The sequence below is a fragment of the Misgurnus anguillicaudatus genome, chromosome 21 (assembly GCF_027580225.2).
Source record: "Misgurnus anguillicaudatus chromosome 21, ASM2758022v2, whole genome shotgun sequence".
Lineage (NCBI taxonomy): Eukaryota > Metazoa > Chordata > Actinopteri > Cypriniformes > Cobitidae > Misgurnus > Misgurnus anguillicaudatus.
This window is the reverse complement of record NC_073357.2, coordinates 7,637,838-7,658,896: the sequence shown is the minus strand read 5'-3', so window position 1 is coordinate 7,658,896 and position 21,059 is coordinate 7,637,838. Positions and strand designations below refer to the sequence as shown.

The window sequence follows — 21,059 nt, the reverse complement described above, 5'->3', positions numbered from 1 at the left end:
TTCTATAATTCTGTTTGAATTACAAGAAGCTGCTTGATAAGATGAAAGCACATTCCTATAAATTTTAAACAAAGGCTGACTGCACTGAAGATGTCAAAATATAACATAGTTCTGCTTCGTTTTGGATTTTTTTGCGTGTGTTATTTCATAGCTTTAATGATTTTTATCATTCTAAAAAACAAAGAATAAGTAGTGTATTTTTTGACACATTTTCACTGACTTAAATGTATTATTTTATCGACTGCAATCATGTGGGATTCAGACAAAAATGACATACTAAAAAACAAAAAATATGACTGACACAAAACAGGGTAAATTTTGTCTATATTAACATGATTTTGGATGGTTCAGAGACTGAAAGTTTGGTTTGAGGGCATTTCTGTGGCTCTGCTGCGAACGCTTCTAAGCACAGCTTTGTTTTTTTTCCTCAGGCTGACTCAAACTGCCCCACTTCTGTGAAAACAGACTTAAAAATTTAAATTGTGCAATGCAATGCATTATTTAGTCACGTTACATTCAACAGAGGAGGTTTTACAAAAAATCCTAATGTGACATTGAAAAAGGCGAACTACTGTATACAAAAAGACGCTGTGGGAAATCTTTCAACAATCATAGTAGTCAAAAAGATTTATATTTTTGCCTAATGCAAAAAAGTAAAACACATCCACCGCATGTTTTCAACCAATACAAGAAGGTTAAAGAACATTAGGTGCTATATAAGCTATATTTCATGGATGTTGTGCAGGTAAATCACTACAGACACAAGCAGTATTGTTTCCTGCATTAAATTGTTCAATGGTTCAACATCATAATCATGTTGGCGAACAGAGCTCAGTGAATCAATCAGAGCTCAGTGAATCATTCATAGCTCAGTAAATTAATCAGAGCACAGTGAATCAATCAGAGCTCAGTGAATCAATCAATCAGAGATCAGTGAATCAATCAATCAGAGATCAGTGAATCATAGTTCAGTGAATCATAATTCAGTGAATCATAGTTCAGTGAATCAATCAGAGCTCAGGGAATCAAACAATCAATCAGATATTAGTGAATCAATCAATCAGATATCAGTGAATCAATCAATCAGAGATCAGTGAATCATAGTTCAGTGAATCAAAGTTCAGTGAATCAATCAGAGCTCAGGGAATCAAACAATCAATCAGATATTAGTGAATCAATCAATCAGAGATCAGTGAATCAATCAGGGTTCAGTGAATCATAGTTCAGTGAATCAATCAGCGCTCAGGGAATCAATCAGAGCTTAGTGAATCAATCAATCAACCACAGATCAGTGAATCAATCAATCAGAGAACAGTGAATCAATCAAGGTTCAGTGAATCATAGTTCAATGAATCAATCAGAGCTCAGTGAATCAAACTGAGCTTAGTGAATCAATCAATCAATCACAGATCAGTGAATCAATCAATCAGAGAACAGTGAATCAAACTGAGCTTAGTGAATCAATCAATCAATCACAGATCAGTGAATCAATCAATCAGAGAACAGTGAATCAATCAGGGTTCAGTGAATCATAGTTCAGTGAACCAATCAGAGCTCAGTGAATCAAACAGAGCTGAGTGAATCAATCAGAGCTACGTGAATCAGTCAGAGATCAGTGAAATAGCTTTTCACACATTTATTAAGACTTATTAGCCATTATTAAAAGACGTAGCGCAAATAATGCAAATTATTAATGAATTACTGACAAGTTACAAGTTGGTTAGTTCATAATCTATAAAAAGCTGTCGTTCTGACTGGCATGGGGTAATGCATTTATATAAAAGCAATGATAGAAGCCAGAACAACTAGTTTAACTAGCTATAGTTTAGCTAGACTAAAATATAAAGGTTATTAAGTATCATTTATTAAATATAAAACTATTAAAAAAGATCGAGCAAAGAATTAGGATCTTGACTAAACTTTTTTGTTTATTATATAAATCAATGAAGGCCGGAAAATTCGTTTTCTTTGTCAAAAGTGGAGAAAAGGATGAAGGAGGTGACATCAGCAAAAGACTGCAAAACACTGCAAAAAAAGTTTTAACAACTTTGCTATAAATGAACTCCGCTGCTTAGTTGTTTTTAATTAATTTAATGTTTTATAAAATAAGTTAATAATTGTCATTTAATTTTTACACACTAAAATATGTTGCATGCAAAATGTGTGTGGTTAAGTACACATGCATGTATGCACAAGGAAAGCATCACCTCCACCTCATTTTGAGCCAGAAAAAACCCTTATCATAATGCTCATTTTCAAAAGTTGGAAGAAAGAGTCCCAAACAAATTCATGCTTGTTGCATTTCTAAAAAATCAGCCATTCTATTGCAAATATATAGTAATGGTGTGATACACTGCAGCGCTTGTGGTTAGTTGCGCTGTGCTTTACGCTAAAGCTGAAGGTGTTACTGAAAGTTTCCTGCTACCGTAGCAATTCTGAAAGAAGTTTTGTGGTTTCAGTGGTGTAACATGCAGCAGTTCACATTTTGAATAGTTCATGCATAGTGTATGATTACAGTCCGCTATAGGAATCAGTTTAATAACACACGCCGTGGGTTACTTCCACTAAGACAGCGTCATTCTGAACTGCAAAGCCGATCCATTCGGCGCGGGACCTTTGATTCCAGCCCAATCGTAACTATAAGCTTTTCTGCCTGTCATCACCAATCATGGTTAGCCTCAAGATAAAAATGACTCTTTGGCTCGTCTCCCAAAAACGGGCAGAAAGAAGAAAAATCCCAAAGTGAAGTCAGGACAAGACCACCGGAGGTCATCTCGTACGGCGACAACTGAACGTTTAGCCGCAATTTTGTCTTGCTTAACAAAAGCAGACGTTTGATGCAATCTGGGGGGTATTGAGCAGAGGTCTTCACGGGTCCCTTTAGTGATCCGAAAACCCAAGGTCCGAGCCAGACCTGTCAATCAATTTTGAATGCACATTTTGCCGGCTAACTTGGTGTCGTCATCAGATAATAAATGAAAATAAATTGAGCAGCGGGCCAAATTGGTTGCGAGGCCACGGGGAATTCTTTGTGCATGCATGGTGCGTGCGGGGGGGGCTGCAGACTGCAAACACGTCGGTGCCGTTTAGATTCGGGTACAGTTGATACAATTTCCCACTTAAGTCGGGTCGGACTCAGATCTACTTTTCTCTGGTTTGTCTTGATGACTTTAAAAAAATTATGCACGGCCCGTTTGGGTAAAAAGTGATCATTTCGGATCGGGTACATTTCTTTGGACCCAAGAAGAACTCAATATTTCAACCAAAGCTAATGTTGTCTTTTTACAACTGTACCTAAATCTCTGTAGGTTTATAAAGTAGGAAACAAAATTGCATGGTATTGCAGATGGCCATTACAGAGAAAAAAAATAAAATCTTTGGAGGAAATTAAATTCACAACACATTAATCATACAAAAAAATCATTTCCCGGAAGCAAACACGCAGTAAGCAGCAACCGAAAGCACTCGAAACATTTTACATTCAGTGCTTTTCTGCATGGCAGTTGTTAAAATCAATATATTTGATCTAAAAATTGATATTTCATGTAAATGTTAGGAGAACTCAAGGGTATATTTCAATTAGAGTCGCATTTCACAACCAACTTGTTTCAAACCATCTGCTGGTATTTCTCAATAAGTCATTTTTGCTTGACAGTGAAAGGACCCGAAAGTCATTACGTCCAATGAGAGTTGACAAAGTTAAGTAGAGCACATATTTATGCAAATGAGCAGCGATGCACTGTAGCGACTATCAATGAGTGACCTCTACACACACTGCTTGCATTAAGAAACCTTTATAGTTAATGCACAAGTTTGTTTTCTGTATACGTTTACAGTGTTTATGGAGAAATGTATTTATCATTTTCAAAGTAAACTGCATTTGGCTCAGTGTGACCATGTGTAACACCAATTAATAGGTAAATCATGTAACAAATCACCTTTAAATAGACCAAAATGACAGGGTTTTTTAAATTATGGGATTCGACTGGCATGCTGGGAAGGCAAAACTCATCAGTAAACAGAGCTGATAACCAACAGAAATGGAGTATGGCAACTGCACTAATCACACCGAGCCCATTACAATCTGGTACTTCTGCTACCATCAACCCTCCGCAGGGGAAACATTTGGCCTTAATAGTTAAAGCAGTAAATGTGGGGCAGTATTCATACTTTAGCTGGTTCTGCGCCAAGAGCATCATGCCCAAGCTAAAAAAATGCAGTGCCGCCCAGAACAGGAAAAACAAATATCGACATTTAAAGTAGAAATAGCCCACAAAGCGCTGGGTTTGCATGGGAGGGGGCTTATCTACAAAACAAAGAGCCTATTCCATTAGCCAGAAGAAAGGGTTTCATTCAATTCAGTTAGATCTGATCTGTGTGTGTACTGGATATCTTGGAGACATACCGGTTGTCATTGAGTTGGGTGTATCGAGGCTGAGGGTCTGGGTCGCCGTCGTTAACGTCATAGCTAGCATCAGGATCCTGGAAAGATATAAGAAAAATTTTGGGAAAGGGTATTAAGGGAATAGTTCTGCCGAAGATTAAATAGCTGTCATCGTTAATACAAAATCATGTTCTTACAAGGTATACTCTTTTTAAAGAGACACTGCACTTTTTTGAAAATATGCTAATTTTCCAGCTTTCTTAGAGTTAAACATTTGATTTGTACCATTTTGGAATGAATTCAGCCAATCTCCGGGTCTGGCGGTACCATTTTTAGCATAGCTTAGCATAATCCATTGAAACTGATTAGACCATTAGCATTGTGCTCAAAAATGACCAAAGAGTAATAATCAAGGACTTTGCTACCGTAATATGTCTGCAGCAGGCGCAATGATATTACACTCTAAAAAATACTGCTTGGACTCAACAAAAAAAAGTATGCTTTTTGCATCAATTATTTTGAGTTAAGACAACTACTTCTGAAATTAATTCCGGCCAACAAACTATAATACGTTGGATGCACTTAAAAAATTGTGTTGAAACTCATAAAAATTGTTGTTTTAACTTTTTTTTTGCATTTTAAATTTGATTCAATCGTGGACACTGATTTACACAAAACTACTAAAATGATTCAAACTCTTTTATTTAACAACATTTGTTAGGTTGCAGAAGACAACCAGTTTTAGCATTTTTATCAAAATGCAATTAAAACTGCAAGATAATGCACGGTGAGTCTGTTCTCAACTTGAGCAAATGCTCTATTCTTCAGCACAATGGTAACCACTTAAAAATCAACAACAAAACAGAAAATCTTTTAAATACCAAAAGTACAGGACAATAATCATTAAAAGTCTTCCCATGTTTACATCTTGATTAGAAATGCATAAAATAACACCATATTTCTACATTTACTCTCACTTTCAAGTCCCATGCAAAGCATGCTGGGAACCTGACGTTATCAAGCTAAATGCATTGAGTTACTACAACTTAAAAAATGTTTTAAACAAACTAACACAGATAATTAATTTGAAGTTACACACAATATTAACTTGATGTAACTATTGACATTATCATGTCTGGACAACTCGTTTGCAACTTTAAATCTTTCAATAAATCAATTATTTAGAATGTTTAACTTGCACCAATGCATTAAATTAAATAGTGGCAACAGATCCCCTGAATTATTTCCACCATCACTGATCGCAATGATGGTGGTTTGTTGAAATAAACATGCTTCATCAGTCAGTGATTTTTACTTTAATGTTTAAAATTAATTAATTATATTAATATTACTAATTATTTGTCTTTAAAAAAAACTTTGGTTTAGTTTCGATGAAGGGATACTTAAGCCTTACTGCTAGGGCTGTGGGGGTACTTGGGGTTAAAAAGGTTGGGAACCACTGCTGTGAGCGCAGGTGTCGTGCAGTTTACTCCTGGGTCATAAAGTATACCCGATTTCTCACAACATACGCAGACCGGGTGTGCCTCATAAGCCTTGAAAAGTGAAGCCTCTGGCTCTTTGATCGCCCCCTGGTGGCTGGCTGCAGTACAAGTCATAAACCCCGCCCTCTTCACTGAAACGAATGGGAGTTCGTTTTACACCTCCAATAAAAGTTTCCGTAAGATGGCTTTGGTCCTTTCAAGTAGTTGTTATCACGTTGATATATGTTCAAGTGTTCATTATTGTGGTAAGTTTAATTGTAGCTTGTAATTTGATGCTATAAAAACGGGGCGTGTCGTTATGATTGGCGTGGTTGAATTGGTCGCGCGAGCGTTTGGGCGGAAGTTTGATACCGCGGCTCCGCTTCTAGCTCCACGGACGATTCCTTCTGCGCATGCCTTGGCTCCAAACTGACGTTTTTACACAACATGGCGGCGACCGTGGTCGGACATTTTTGGCTTCAATTCATTACAATGGTGGGAGGCGACGTCGCGTCATCCATCTTTTTTTACAGTCTATGACGCAGACTGATGACTTCCTGATTTGTCCTGTGTAAAGTATCTCCGTGGCATTTTTAGCTGAACCTTCACAGATACATACAACGCACACCTGAGACTTATGTTACATCTTGTAAAAATGTTCATAATATGTGCCCTTTAAAATAATGAGCTCACGAATCAGACATTGCCACTGTCTCATAAATGACCTAGGGAGGACGTCAAGATTTAAAACAAAAGTGACTACAGTTTGGTTATTTCCCCACACAAAGCAGTAGGCATGAAGTATTAGTATATACAGGAGTAATATAAACTGTTCTCATGAACTTGAAAAGCTTTTTTGTTCTTTTTTAATCTGCAAAAACAAGCAGTACAGTCCTTCAGTATTATTCCTAATGAGTTTATACCGGTTTGAAACACAAATGGTGAGAAAACCATGACACATTTTCACTTGTTAAAAATAATGAAAAACCTTTTCAAACTCACATAGTTCTGAATCAGGTCTGGATGGTTTTTTTCAATCCCATCATCCAGAATGGACACAACGACACCTTGTCCGGTGTAGCCCTGCTTCCAGGCTTCTTTCACGTTGAGGTCACGATGTTCTCCGTTGTACTGCGTAGAAAATAAGAAAAAGAACAGATCAGCATCACCCTGTTTGTTTACCGAGGATCACTTTTCACCCATCTTTCACTTCTGAAGCAAATATCAGCTCTCTGTTAAGGCTGCGGTACTCTGTCTCCTGCGTGCCTTCACAGCCACCACTTCTCAATGATTTTAATGACCTGACCTTCTCCTTATCCTCAAATCTACATGTAAAAAATGCTTGTTACACTGACAGTTTCAGCAGCAACAACATAAACAAACAGCTTTCGTGTACCAAACGTAACTTCTGGTAAACTTCCACATAGAATCATAAACAACAGAGTAGTTTATTTAAGTACATTACCTTTGTTCAGATATAATATCTAACACGTATCAACTACTACACGTAGCTAACATTATTGTGTAAAATAAATGTATACAATGTGAGCTACAGATCCTTGAATTCTTGGCTGTCTACCAAACCTCGCCGCACATCCATGCTCCCTGTATCCCTTAGTCTTTGGAAAAGCGAAACATTTTATTTTCTACAAGGTATTTGTTTTAGAGTAGGGATCGACCGATATAGATTTTTCAGTGCCGATCCCGATACCGATTTTTGTTTGATCAGCCTTAGCCGATGAACGATACAAGCTGCCGATATTTGGAGCCGATACTGCTTTTGCTCACTCAATTTACATCATAAAAATGACACAATGATGATGCCAAAAGTCTCAATTTTAAAAAAGTTACATTTACTGAACTTATATTTAACAAATAGTAAAAACAGGTAACTAATATAACTAGTTTTAACAAACATGCCTTACTAAAAACATTACTTGTGTCCATTTTGAGGCAAAACACAGGGCACTGATGTATTTTAAGATATGTTAAAAAGAGATGTTATAAATTTGGACAATTCTTACATTTATTTTAGTCTAGGACTAGTCTAATTCCTGTCCGGGAAATCGCCTCATAGAGATGAGAAATAAAAACCCGCTTTGTCCAGCTATGATCAGCTGTTAGGCCGAGCTTTCGATGTTGTCATGGAAAGGTTGGTTGTTTTTAGTCACATGACCTGCAATCGCTTGCGGCTTCCAGCACTCTGTCTGTAACTAATGTCGGAAAAAAATCAGCGAACACGGCAGCCACGTATCGGCCGATGCTGATACACATAAAACTCGCAAATATCGGCCCGATATATATGCTGGCCAATATATCGGTCTATCACTATTTTAGAGGTCAGTTAAGTCACAAGCCAGACTGATAGACAAGCACAGAACAGATGTTAACTTTGGATCCTGGTGCATAACCTTGGCAACGCGCGTCCAATGAAACCATCTATATCAAAAATAGAGAACTTCTGATGGCTGTAAAATTACGAACTCAAATTACGTTAAAATTTATATCAAAGTGTGATTACAGTACCTCTATTGGTTTTTCCATCTTTTGGTTTGTTTATTCGTGAAATATGAACATAATGCATAAATGTGTAATTAGGGCGCAAAAAATACGTCGACGCAAAATATGCGCGTCGATTCGTCAGACCCAACAAGGCGGCGCCGTAGAATAGTAGCAACGCGAGTGGCTTCAGTCCACGCCGTTTTCACACAGCACGTGTGAGCAGTACGTGCGGCGTGTTTTTTCAGCGCCCATGTTAACAAGCATGCACCCCGCCGCATGAGCAGCGTGAGCTCGCGGCTCTTTTGCAACAGTGCTGCAATCGTTTCTGCGTGGGTTCTGTTGCATTGCTCAAGCTCAATTATGTGAAAGTGCTTTGTTTATGGTTTAAATGCTCGTGGATTGACGCGAAAAAGTGTCATTTTACCATAAAATCATGAATGTGATGCCAAGTGTGTTTTAAACAGTCATGACTTTGAGCAATTTAACAGAAAGCAATGGAATATGTCACTGTTGCCAGAAGACTGCGCTTTCATTCACTCTCAGTCCAGCAGTAAATGAGTCCTAATCTATCTTAACAAACTTAAGAGAAAGAGATTTAATAATATATGTGCTTCTTAAGTCTATAATTGTGTTTATATCTGTCATTAAATGGACTAGAACAGCACGAAAACAATGTGGATTAAACAAATCAAGTTATAAAAGTTACACTGACCATCAAAAGGCACATTGAAGAGGTTTTGCTCATAAATGCATGTAAAATAAAGTAAACTGAACTTGAGATTTTTATACTGTTACTAAACTGCACAGTATGAGCTGCAAATGTTTTATTGAATGCTACCTATGACTAAGAATGCATTATTTTGCACTTGTATCGTCTTTTCTTATTTTGAAATTTTAAGAGCAATGAACATATATTGAAATGTTTACATTCAGATATGTAATTCAACATGTATAAATTGATATTAGTTAATAAATGGAGAGATAATCGAGAATCGAATCGAATTCGAATCGGACTGATAAAATGAATCGTTAGATTAATCGATGCATCGGAAAAAATAATCACTAGATTAATCGTTTAAAAAATAATCGTTAATCCCAGCCCCATGTGTAATGTATAGGGGTGTAACGATACACTAAGCTCAAGGTTCGATCTGTATCTCGACGCTTGGTTCGCGATACGATACACATCACGTTTTGTTTTTTTTTTAATAACAATTTCAGTAACTGTTTTGTTGTACATAAAACTTAAAGACTTTTATCATTTTAAGGCTTAAATAAACCTTCTGTACTACAGGTCGTCACTGGAAAAAAGGGAAATTATACATAAAATTAGAATTAAGAGATTTAGCAAAGGTGTTGTTAGATATAAAGCTCTACTGGAGCACAGGCCCCCTATTTTTTTCTGACTTTTTTAAAAGCCTAAGACTTCTATAAAATGTCCTTTGGTTAACCCACTATTCCTACATGTATTTAAAAATATTTAAGTATCATGTTCATTATACTTAACATGAACATTGTTTACATGTTTGGAGGCATAAATGGCATAAAATGTTTGGAAATGAACATATTTTCTTGCACATTTGCATTTTGCATGATACAAATATAACCATGATTAATAACTTTATAATATTTTTACAATAGCACTAAGAAACCACCGAACACAACCGTATTGTAAAGAGTTACCAAAAAGAAAGTATTACGGTATGCATTTTGTTTATGATATTTTGTGTAAGTGGGATTTAAACCTGCATCTCCCCAAATGAAATCCCATGAAGCACATACAAACAACTACTACACCACAGTTCATGTGACACAAGATTCGGGTCATTACCATTCTTCAAATGGCCAACATTGTAATTCCGACACTCCCGTAAACAAAAGTTGACCTAAGAGTAAGATGTCTTGAGAACTGACATGCGATACACGCGTGCGTCCGTCCCACCCACTGCCTGACCGCCGAGAATTGACCTCACTCCACAGCCGACCCACTCCAGCGCAGAAGAGAACGTGGTCGCCTTAGTTTATCTGAGCAGAAAATTGAATTTATTTCACAGCATGGCTCCTTGACTCTCCACTTGGTCACAGTACGGTTGCACTTTTCCCCAGAGAGGCTGAAGCGAGAAAACTGAGCCAGTAAGGTGCCGTCGGGTCACACGACCCCACATTGATACAGTCCCCTAGTTATCCTGGGATTGCAAGCCTGGCTAACAGTATCGACAGTTTATTTCTTAACCCAAATGATGCAATCTTGTCTCAAAGGTTCAGTAATGATGGCACTGGTGGTGATAAATTGCAGCTGATAACCTTTGGTCAACTGTTGCAATTGCAGAGAAAACTTTTCTCTTCCGCTGAAATGTTATTGAGTCGCTTCTACCCGCTGTACTGGTAAACATGATTGATAACGCCATCGAAGTGAAAAACGCTTGTGGAATAGACTTTAGCTCAGAGCAGCCAATACTTTCATTGTTTCAAGACATTTTCCAAATGCAAAAAAATGGCATCCAGTGTTTCTTTGAATCATGAACTGAAATGAAATATCTGGGTTTGCCGTGTTGCTGCTGAATGCACGGTGACAGAGCGATGCTCGAAAATATTACAGATTCCCGTTAAAAACACCCATGCTGGCCTTTAAAACGAATAAAAGTTCATATGTCATGGCGCAATAAGTGTAGATAACTGCAATGTTCTTTTTGTTTATTTTTTTAACCTCACGGCACAAACAGGAACTGCGATATATGACTGGAAAAACATAACTTAATGTACACTTAATGTAAACTTAATAAAAAATAATTATTAATTTCTGAATAAACAGAATTGAATGACCTCTCAAGGACTTTTCAGGTCCAATACCCTCAAATTCAAGCACTAAATGTGGGGGCACATTTCAAGTGAGAGCAAGGTTACATTGTGTTACTTTTAAGATACATTGTTACAGTTCCCTTTCGAGGGAACATGCACTGTGTCACTGCGGTGACACTTTGGGGACGCCTCCCAGAGTAAGTGCATCGGAATGTGTATATCAAATTCAACCAATGGTGAGACTTTATGACAAAGACAGGGTGACGCGAGAGCTAGGAAGTATACTGCTATCTAAAATATAGCCAAAGACGGCATTACAGGGACGCAGGAAGTACGGCAGGGGAGACACAGCGTCTCGTTCCCTTCTCAGGGAGCAACAGTTACATACGTAACCCGAGACGTTTTCATGTGTCAAACACAACTATACAAAAAAGCATTTTGGTATGAATCAACATTCGCATACAGAAGATATAAGCAGGGTTTCCCGCAGACTTTTTGGTAGGGTTGGGCGAGTGGGCGGGGCGAGTGGGTGGGGCATAGGGCGTGGCAATCAAAGGGCCGGGGCATATGCGTCATGATGAAAATTAAAATATTTTTATTTAAAACACTCAAATAAAACCTAATTTTGAAGAAACTGAACACATACTAGATTATAAATGAATTAAATGTTTTTAACATATACCTCTAATGGGAATAGCTGTGTGATGAAGTGAAACTAAAGGGTTAATAAACACAAACTAAAGCAGACGTTGTAGAACGTCTGGCGAATGATGATAGATGGCGCAAAAATTGTAAAAACTGATTATTTCCCACTATTAATTACATTATCTTAAAGGAGTGTTACTGTAGCATGTAAGTAATGCATATAAATAAAGTGAGCAAGAGCGCTCAACAATTATATCTAATCAACAGGCACGTGAAACCTAGCTAGCAGGTTGCTCAAACAACAAAATCACCAGCTAACTTACTTTAAATTTGCAAGAACTAAAGACTAATACACTAACAGGCTTAAATAAACCTAAACATAAGTCCACTTACAGTTCTCACGGACACGCGTTTTATCAACTGGCTATCCTCCAGACACGACGGAGCACGTCTTATCTCATTTCGGCCGTGTGGCGCGCGTGCACGCTCGCGGTGTGAAGCGCGTCCGCGCTAAACTCCGAGATGGTTTATCAACTGGCTAGTTATCCTCCAGACAGTGACGGTCCAGACCACGTCTTTCTCATTTCGGCCGTGTGGCGCGCATCCCCGCTCGCGGTGTGCTATTCTCCGAGATGCACTCGGCGTTCTTTTGTGCAGCAAATTTTTTTTTTTTTGATGACGTAGTTAAGGCGGTAGGGTTTCCAAGCTTAGGCGGGCCGCCTGAACTGAAATGTGCTGGGGGAAACCCTGTATAAGCATTTAAAGCGAACAGTTTACCACATGTAAGTTTTTTATAAAATTATTCTACACTACACAGAGAATAATATGGATTTTTTTCCAGAAAACGTCTTGCATAAAATAGATTCAAGCACTTTTAATGACCTGTATCTATGTATGTATATTTTCAAAAGGGCCTTGAATTCCCTCCCAGATTCACAAACTTTCAAAGATTTCAAGGACCTGTGGGAACCCTGAATATAATGACAATGCAAAAGCACTTTTGCCTTTCAGTTTGCAGGGTGTTCAGCAGATTCTCTTACTGTGCAATAAACACTGACATTTTTAGATGGCTGCTGGATTTATAATAATGGTAGTCATAACTGTCGTGTTCAAACAGTGCCAACAAATGCCAAAACAAAGTAAGACACTGTGATGGACAACAGGCATATATAATAAACACTGCAGTCATTGCCTCTATTTACTGACGAATGATTTATTCGATTTGGCTGGGGGACAGCAGGTGTGCTGCAAAATATCTTGACACACTGACGAAAACAGCCTACATAAAGCTTTTTAATCCCCTCCTTATTCTGATGACATTAATAAGCTACAGAAAAGTCTAGACGCCTGTCTGGTTTAACCTGACTGTACAAAATCAGTACCACTCTGGTACTTTAGGTATATTTTAATTAATTTTATCCATGATCTCTCAAAAAGCGATTGAACGCATTAGTATAGGAATGTTGTGATAGTTGGTGTAACCTGTGATACACATCACAGAGCAGCAGGTGTCCGATTTAGTTTATTGCTGTGAGGCGAGCTGAATGACAATGACGACGGCAGAAACAGCGTGCTTACGCGTTTCGTTATAATATACACACTGTATATAATGTTTAATATAAGCGAGAACGTTTTGTAGTTGTGTTTTACAATAATAATAAACCCATCATTCAAGCAGTGCTTTAAATAAAAGAGTCGGTTGTTCTGCTTGGGACTGGCAGGCTTCTGCCTTAAGCACTTAATTAAACAATCGCCCTTGCATTGCACTCGGATACAGAAGTGATTTAACGCAGCTTGTAACGCAAACTCTGCATTTAAACATTTGCCTCTAATTCAAAAGTGAAAGTAAAATGTGCACGGCTGTATGCGCATTTATAAGCCCCTACCAGTACCGGTATCACCAGGTTTGTCACACGCTGATTAATTCCATCACCACAACATTCCTAGTTGTCTTGAGTCAAGGCTTTGTTCTGGCATTCATCGCAAATCAGACATTAAATTGCATTTGTATTATATTTTGTTTGTGTAATCATCAAGACTACTTTGGCTGGGGCTTCGGGATAGTTGTTAGGGTGCCCTACATGCTTTCTGTTAGGGGTGGGCATTTTAGTTGCTCAAAAACTGCAGTTTTTAGCTGTTCCTGCAGATTACTGTAATTATCTAACTAATCAAACACCACTAATCATGCCTGTCTAGCAGGTGTATTTTTAAACCACAGCTGACTCAACTGGCGTTGCCACAAACATCATGTTTTACTAAAGCATGTGTCAAGTATTAAAATAATTATTAAAACTTAAGGTCCTTGAGTTCATCATCTGACTTTCTGGAATAAAAACACTTGATATACTTAAAGGCAGGGTAGCAGATTTGATTCAGAAACATTTTTAGTTATGCTGGTTGAAGGTCTCCTCACATCCTGTTAGCAATCGCTATATTAGAGAGACACTCCACTTAAAAAAAATCTCATTTTCCAGCTCCCCTAGAGTTAAACATTTGATTTTTACCATTTTGGAATCCATTCAGCTGATCTCCAAGTCTGGCGCTACCACTTTTAGCATAGCTTAGCACAATCCATTGAATCTGATTAGACCATTAGCATCGCGCTAAAAATAACCAAAGAGTTTCGACATTTGTCCTATTTAAAACTTGACTCTTCTGTAGTTACATCATGTACTAAGACCGACAGAAAATTAAAAGTTGAAATTTTCTAAGCTGAAAATCAAATGTTTAACTTTAGGGGAGCTGGATAATGAGTATATTTTCAAAAAATTGGAATGTCCCTTTAAAATGTCTAAATGTATAAATATCTGTGAAGGCATAGAACCAAGAAAGTTGAACAAATCATTGAACTCGGACCGAATGCAATAATTGCTCCTCTTCTGGGAACGTGTTTTGCATGCCACTGTGCACCCTGTTGATGCAAACATCATACGTCATCAGCGCGTTCATGTCCGCTCTGTTAGCAGAGGGAGAAACAAACTTTCCTGCTGAATTGACAGGCTGCACAAAAAAAAACTTTTGGAAACAACAATGACAAAACCGTCTGGATCAGCAAAGAGCAAAAACCCGGATTAACATCAGTAGCTTTACTGCTTTTCCACGAGATGGAAACAGCTGCTGGAGGCAAATGGTCTGAAATAGTTGTTTCTTTTAGAAAGGCAGGTACGCGGTATGATTTTATTTAGATGGATTCAGATCTTATGTAGTTTGTGTACCTTTACAAATTAGCGTAACAATATTTATGTTTTCAAAATTACAAGCAAACTACTACATCTACAATGCAAAAAACGTGCTTTATCTAATTTCCGATTTAAAACAGTTGTTTATGTTCGTTATTTTGATAATGTTATTCACGTTGTACTGCAAAGTTTTCTCTCTGGTGAATGAGAATGTTTGGGATAGGGATGCACCGATAGGATTTTTGGGGCCGATACCAATTTAAACAGACAACTTCTGGCCGATACCGATATTAAACACTTGTATACAATACTATACAGTTGGTCTATAAGCTAGTTTATTTCTGCATCAAATTATTTTTACTGAACATGGATTGGATCTAATTAACATTCAACTGACCAACATAATAAGAGAGGCACAAATTAAGCTAAAACAAATATAATAAGACAGCATGACAACCTTCAAAGGTGGTTTTTGCTATTCAGCATTTATTTATTAACAACATTAACTCATTTTTTACATATAATGGATTTCTTTATGCAGTAAATGAATAAACAATCGGTATCAGCCTTTCTCATGCTATTGCCGATGGTTTTAAATTCATCAAAAATCGGCCGATAAATATCGGCAGCCGATAAATCGGTGCATCACTAGTTTGGGAGGAGGCCTGGCTTTGAATGGCGATTTGAATGTAGGGTGGGATCGTGATTTCAGTGCTAGTAGGCTAAAGTTAAAAAAAATTTACAATCAGATATCTTGCCTTTAAAGCTTTACACCAACAAAAGTAATAGCAATTGTTGTCTTACAAACACTTACTTTCAAATATGTAAAGGTACAGTTGCGTTTTTAGCAGCACTAGTAGGGAGATGGCAAATTGCATCCAACCTTAATTTCGAAACACATAGAAAACCTACGATAGATACATGTCGTTGTCTGAGAATCCGTAGGGACGAAACACGCTCTGTTTAACAGTTTGTCCATTTAGGGCTACTTTAGAAACATGAAGGCGACTTCCATGTAATATGTATGTAGATAAAACAGTTAATTCTAAGGTAATGAAAACAATACAGTGCATTATGTAAGGTCTTTATACACCACTGATAGTATAGTTATGTATATTATATTACATGTCTGTCAAGAGTAGAGGTCGACTGATGTGGTCTTTTGTGCCGATATTAAGGAAAGCTGTATGGGTGATATAACACAAATGTTATCACCGTAAATAAGAGACAAACAGAAAATTGGTGAAACTAAATAAACATTTGTTATGCATAACATTTATAAATGAAGAGTTTGGTTTTTTTTTTTAATGAGTTACCACCAAAATTAGTATTGTATCAGGTCAGTATTAAAAAGTAAATTCTTAATTTTATGCAAAATCCGATATCCGCCATGTCATCTTTTCTCCCTTTTTTCCCCAAAACGTGATAAAAGCCCCTCCTCCTTTTCTGCAGAATGCAATAAATCCACTCAACAAATTACAGCGCACCATTCCACGCATTGTAAACAACAATAGCGGCGCATTGAATACTACACCAGAGTCCTAGTTTTCCTCATCTACTTTGTGATCAACAAATAAACAAAAACAAAATAATACTTTTGATGGCATTGCTAAACCTGTGGTGGTTTTCTGTGGCGGGGAAGAAAAGTAAGCCACTCGGGCGACAGAAAAATTCTCACCCGACAAGCATCAAGCTTCTGTCATGCTAACACATTGACCCCAAGAGATCTTAGGAAAAACTTTCCATTATTTTACTCGAACAAAAATCGAGCAGGACCAAAACATTTTACAGTCGATTGCTGTCAAAAAGTTCAGCGACGACGTCCCAAGGATGACAGCAGCAATGACAGTATTCTTTATATGACAAAGTAAGTGTTTTGATTAATGCCATTAATGTAATTTTTTAATCACTGTATACCACTAGTCAACTAAATGAATATAACATGGATGAAGGCACATACGGATACAATAGCTTTATAGCATTTCGAAAAAAAAACTTGGGTGGATTTATTGCAATTTGCGGAAAAAAATAATCAGTTTTTTTATAAATCAAATTATGAATTTAAATTTTTAATGCTATTAAAACCTAAAGATGCTATGTGAAAATAGTGCTTTTTCCATCTCGTCACCGTCTTGGTATAGAAAACACGTTTTTACCGAAATTAGTCAAAATGGATTTATTGTGTTGTGGATCCAAACTCTTCAAATATACCCATTTAAAATACTTACAAAATATAATTAATGTGGATCTGGCATCTCATGGTACTGTTTGAATAAGTGTGTTGAACTAGTGTGGTGTTGTGTGTGACACAACATAATGTAAAGTTAAAACGTAAACAATGATTGGTCATTTTACTGTTTGTCAGACTTTGGCTTTACTGAGCGACACTGAGTGTCTTTTTATTACAAACATCAAATTTAAGTAATAGAAAAATTTACTGGCAGACTGAAAAAAATGTATCGTTAAACGCTGATAATAAAATATCCAAATATCGGCCTCTGCAATATACTGTCCTAGAACTAGTCAAGAGATCTTTCTAAAAGTTACACATAATAATAGACAGATTTTAAGGCTTTCATTTTTGATTTGTGGATACAAAAATGCCAACCACACAAATGCATAAATTCTGCTATATGAAGATTCTGGATTGAATGCATGCAGACATGGTTGGCATTTCTCTGAAGTGCCAAAATCGCAACCTGAGCGCATGCCGACTTGGCTGGAATTTTTCCGAAGAGCCAAATCGTAACCGGCTGATTAAACTTGAAGCTCCACCGGATGACCATAATGGGACCGAGTTCACCATTACGCAACTTCTAATTTAACATGGGTGAAAGGAGCAGTGTCCCGTCAACGTGAACAGAATATTTCAGCATCTCATCGAGAGCGGGAACTATTGTTTGCAAATGAGCAAACAAACAAACAAACAAGAGCCATTTACTTACCAGATACCACTGCTGTGCAAACTTCGGATCGACTGGCTCATAGTAAATATCTCTCTTCATCCTTCGTTTCACCACCTGCTGTTCTGCCCACATTACCTTGAAAAAACCAAACAACAAACACAGTCAGACGCATACGGGAAACGCTGCCTTCCACGGTTTACCGGCAGTCCAGCAGAATTAGGAAACAGTAATACAAAGAATCAAGTAAACAAAGAAAAAGACTGCCCAATTAAACACATGGCCATGCCAAGGTTTTACAATGCTGATAGCTTTTGTATTGTGCAGGTTTAAGTGAAATATCCGAATTTGATTTTGTCGTTAAAAAGCAGGCTATGATATTTTTAGATCAGTTACCTCAGCAAGAAATGTTTTCAGAGGTGACGAAAGGGTTACATTTGCTGAGATTTTCGGTAGAATAACATTCATTGATTAATCACGCAGACCGGGGACATTTTTCAGGAAAGTAAATGAGGCCGATATTGATTTCAAGACTTTTCTAATAGGAGACAACTGTGGACAGCAGAGGAAAGCTGCTGACAGTCAGACAGCACAAAGTGTCCTCTTCTGTCTCCTTGGGCGCTGAGGAAGCGAGCACTCGCTGAAAGATATGAAGCAGTTTCTCTAGGCCAGTGACTGCCTGCAGCCAAGCTGAAAAACGAAATGCAGACGCTGGCAGATTGTTTGATTGACAGTGCAGTATTGCTCATGCCAGTACTCACCGCTCACTGTTTACCAGGAGATTCAGTCACATGGATGACACAAACACATGGATGAAATGTGACAGGTAAATGAAGAACATGGTGGCATGCCGTGATGGTCACTGCCTTGTTTGATTATAATCATAGTGGACAGTCTGCAAATGGGCATCATATTTTTACTGATATGTATTCCACCCATGATTTTTTAAATGTCTGCTGATTTGCCCACTTGAAAATATCCCACCCTAAAGTCTCTATAATACTCTGAACCAAAGACATTTTTTGCTGTATGTCGGACAAAATTGTACACAAATAATTTATAACTAAAAACTCATCTTTGATCATCATAATAGCAAATCAAGGGATCGAGGGTCTGTCCATATAATCTTCCCTCGTCCACTTGACGAAGTGGAACGCACTTCAGAATGGCGACAGGGATTCCCCTGAGGGAAAGTGTTTAGGGAAGTTTGCAAGTGTGTGTCTAAAACTGGAGTGGAACGCAGCCCTGAAGTGACGAGGACCCATGAGGTCTCGCAAATTCACGTGATGATCACGCGATATCTAATTCTGTCTCCGCCCATTATCCAGTTAAATTATAACGTTTTGCTGAACCAGCCCAGATCATGACACGAGATCTCGCGAATTCAATTCAATTCAATTCAATTCAATTTTATTTATATAGCGCTTTTCACAAGTGTTAATTGTTGCAAAGCAGCTTTACATGAGAAGATGTAGAGGAGAACACAGAAAATCAATAGATAATATAAGAAGTAGAGAAAGCGGTTAAAGCATACAAGCGAGCATATTAATAAAGTAACGTATACTGTAAAGTGCTAAATTAAGCCAAAGTTGGCTGACTCTCCCTGGGATTAAAAACCCTCTAGGAAAAAAAACCCAATGGGAAAAAGTCATAGAAGGACAAAAACCCTTGGGAGGAATTAATATATATTTATATATATATATATATAGAAACGGTAGGGATAGGAGGCGGGTAAGCGAATTAAACTGGTTTAGCCGGTGGTCGTTGGTCGGGCATCGGCTGGTCATCACGTTGAAGGACAGCCAGTGGATCAGTGATGCAATGATCTTCACAGCAACCGGAACTGGGTCTGTTTGTCTCATGGTCCTCGTGGTTGAGGACGAGACAGGGAGAGAAAAACAGAATTCTATTAGCGTAGGGGCCGTTCGCATGCAATGCAAGTGTCAAACATTATAGTGGTTCAAGTCGGCTCGGTTCCAGACAGGCTAACTATTGCGGCATAAGTATATTACCCATATGAGGTATGTGAGTGCTTTGTTCTGGACAAACTAACTACTGCGGGAAATGTACATTTACTTGACATTTTATGTGAATGCTTTGTTAAAGAAGAATGTCTTAAGTTTAGATTTAAATTGATCGACTGTGTCTGATACTCGAACATTGTTTGGTAAATCATTCCAGAGCTTAGGGGCTAAGTAGGAAAAGGATCTACCACCTTTAGACACTTTTGATATTCTAGGGATAATTAAGTGACCAGAATTTTGTGAGCGCAGTTTACGTGATGGATTGTATTCTGATAGTAGTTCTTTAATATACGAAGGCGCTAGGTCATTTAAGGCTTTGTAGGTGATTAGTAATATTTTAAATTGTATACGATATTTAACTGGTAGCCAGTGTAAAGATGCCAGAATTGGACTGATGCGGTCATACTTTTTAGATCGAGTAAGCACTCTTGCGGCGGCGTTTTGAACCAGCTGTAGCTTGTTTACCTGATTTGCATGGCATCCCCCGAGTAACGAGTTACAATAGTCTATTCTAGAGGTCATAAAAGCATGTATAAGCTTTTCTGCGTCTGATGCAGACAGCATATGGCGTATTTTTGAGATATTTCTAAGATGGAAGAATGCTGTGCGGCAGACGTTGGCGATATGACTATCAAAAGATAGATTGCTGTCGAACATTACGCCTAAATTCTTAACCGTGGAAGATGGCACCACCGTGCAGCCATCTATGTGCAACTTGTAATCTGACATATTATGTTTGTAGCGATTCGGTTCAATAATAAGTATCTCTGTTTTATTGGAGTTTAGCATAAGAAAGTTTTGTGCCATCCAGTCCCTAATATCACTAATGCAGTCTGTTAGCTTAGAAAACTGGTGGGTTTCGCTAGGATGCGACGAGATGTAAAGCTGGGTATCATCCGCATAGCAGTGAAAACTTATGTTATGTTTCCTGATAATGTCTCCTAGAGGTAACATATATAACGAGAATAGGATAGGGCCTAAAACTGATCCCTGAGGTATGCCGTATTTAACGGGGGAGTGATATGACTCTTCCTCATTTACATAAACAAAGTGATATCGATTGGTTAGATACGATCTGAACCAGGCTAACGCCTGACCACTGATGCCAACATAGTTTTCTAGTCTATTGAGTAAGATTGTGT

General features: G+C 37.8%; 1 protein-coding gene across 1 annotated transcript in view; it reads right to left on the bottom strand.

Moving 5' to 3' along the window:
* Nucleotides 1-21,059, bottom strand: part of furina (furin (paired basic amino acid cleaving enzyme) a) — a 168,380-nt gene that overhangs the window by 75,396 nt on the left and 71,925 nt on the right. Inside the window, exons 3-5 of the mRNA XM_073859236.1 lie at nt 17,936-18,031; nt 6,868-6,996; nt 4,406-4,482 (exon numbers count right to left, since the gene is read on the bottom strand). Of these exons, the coding sequence (XP_073715337.1) occupies nt 4,406-4,482; nt 6,868-6,996; nt 17,936-18,031 (302 nt within the window). The remainder of the gene's footprint in view (nt 1-4,405; nt 4,483-6,867; nt 6,997-17,935; nt 18,032-21,059) is intronic.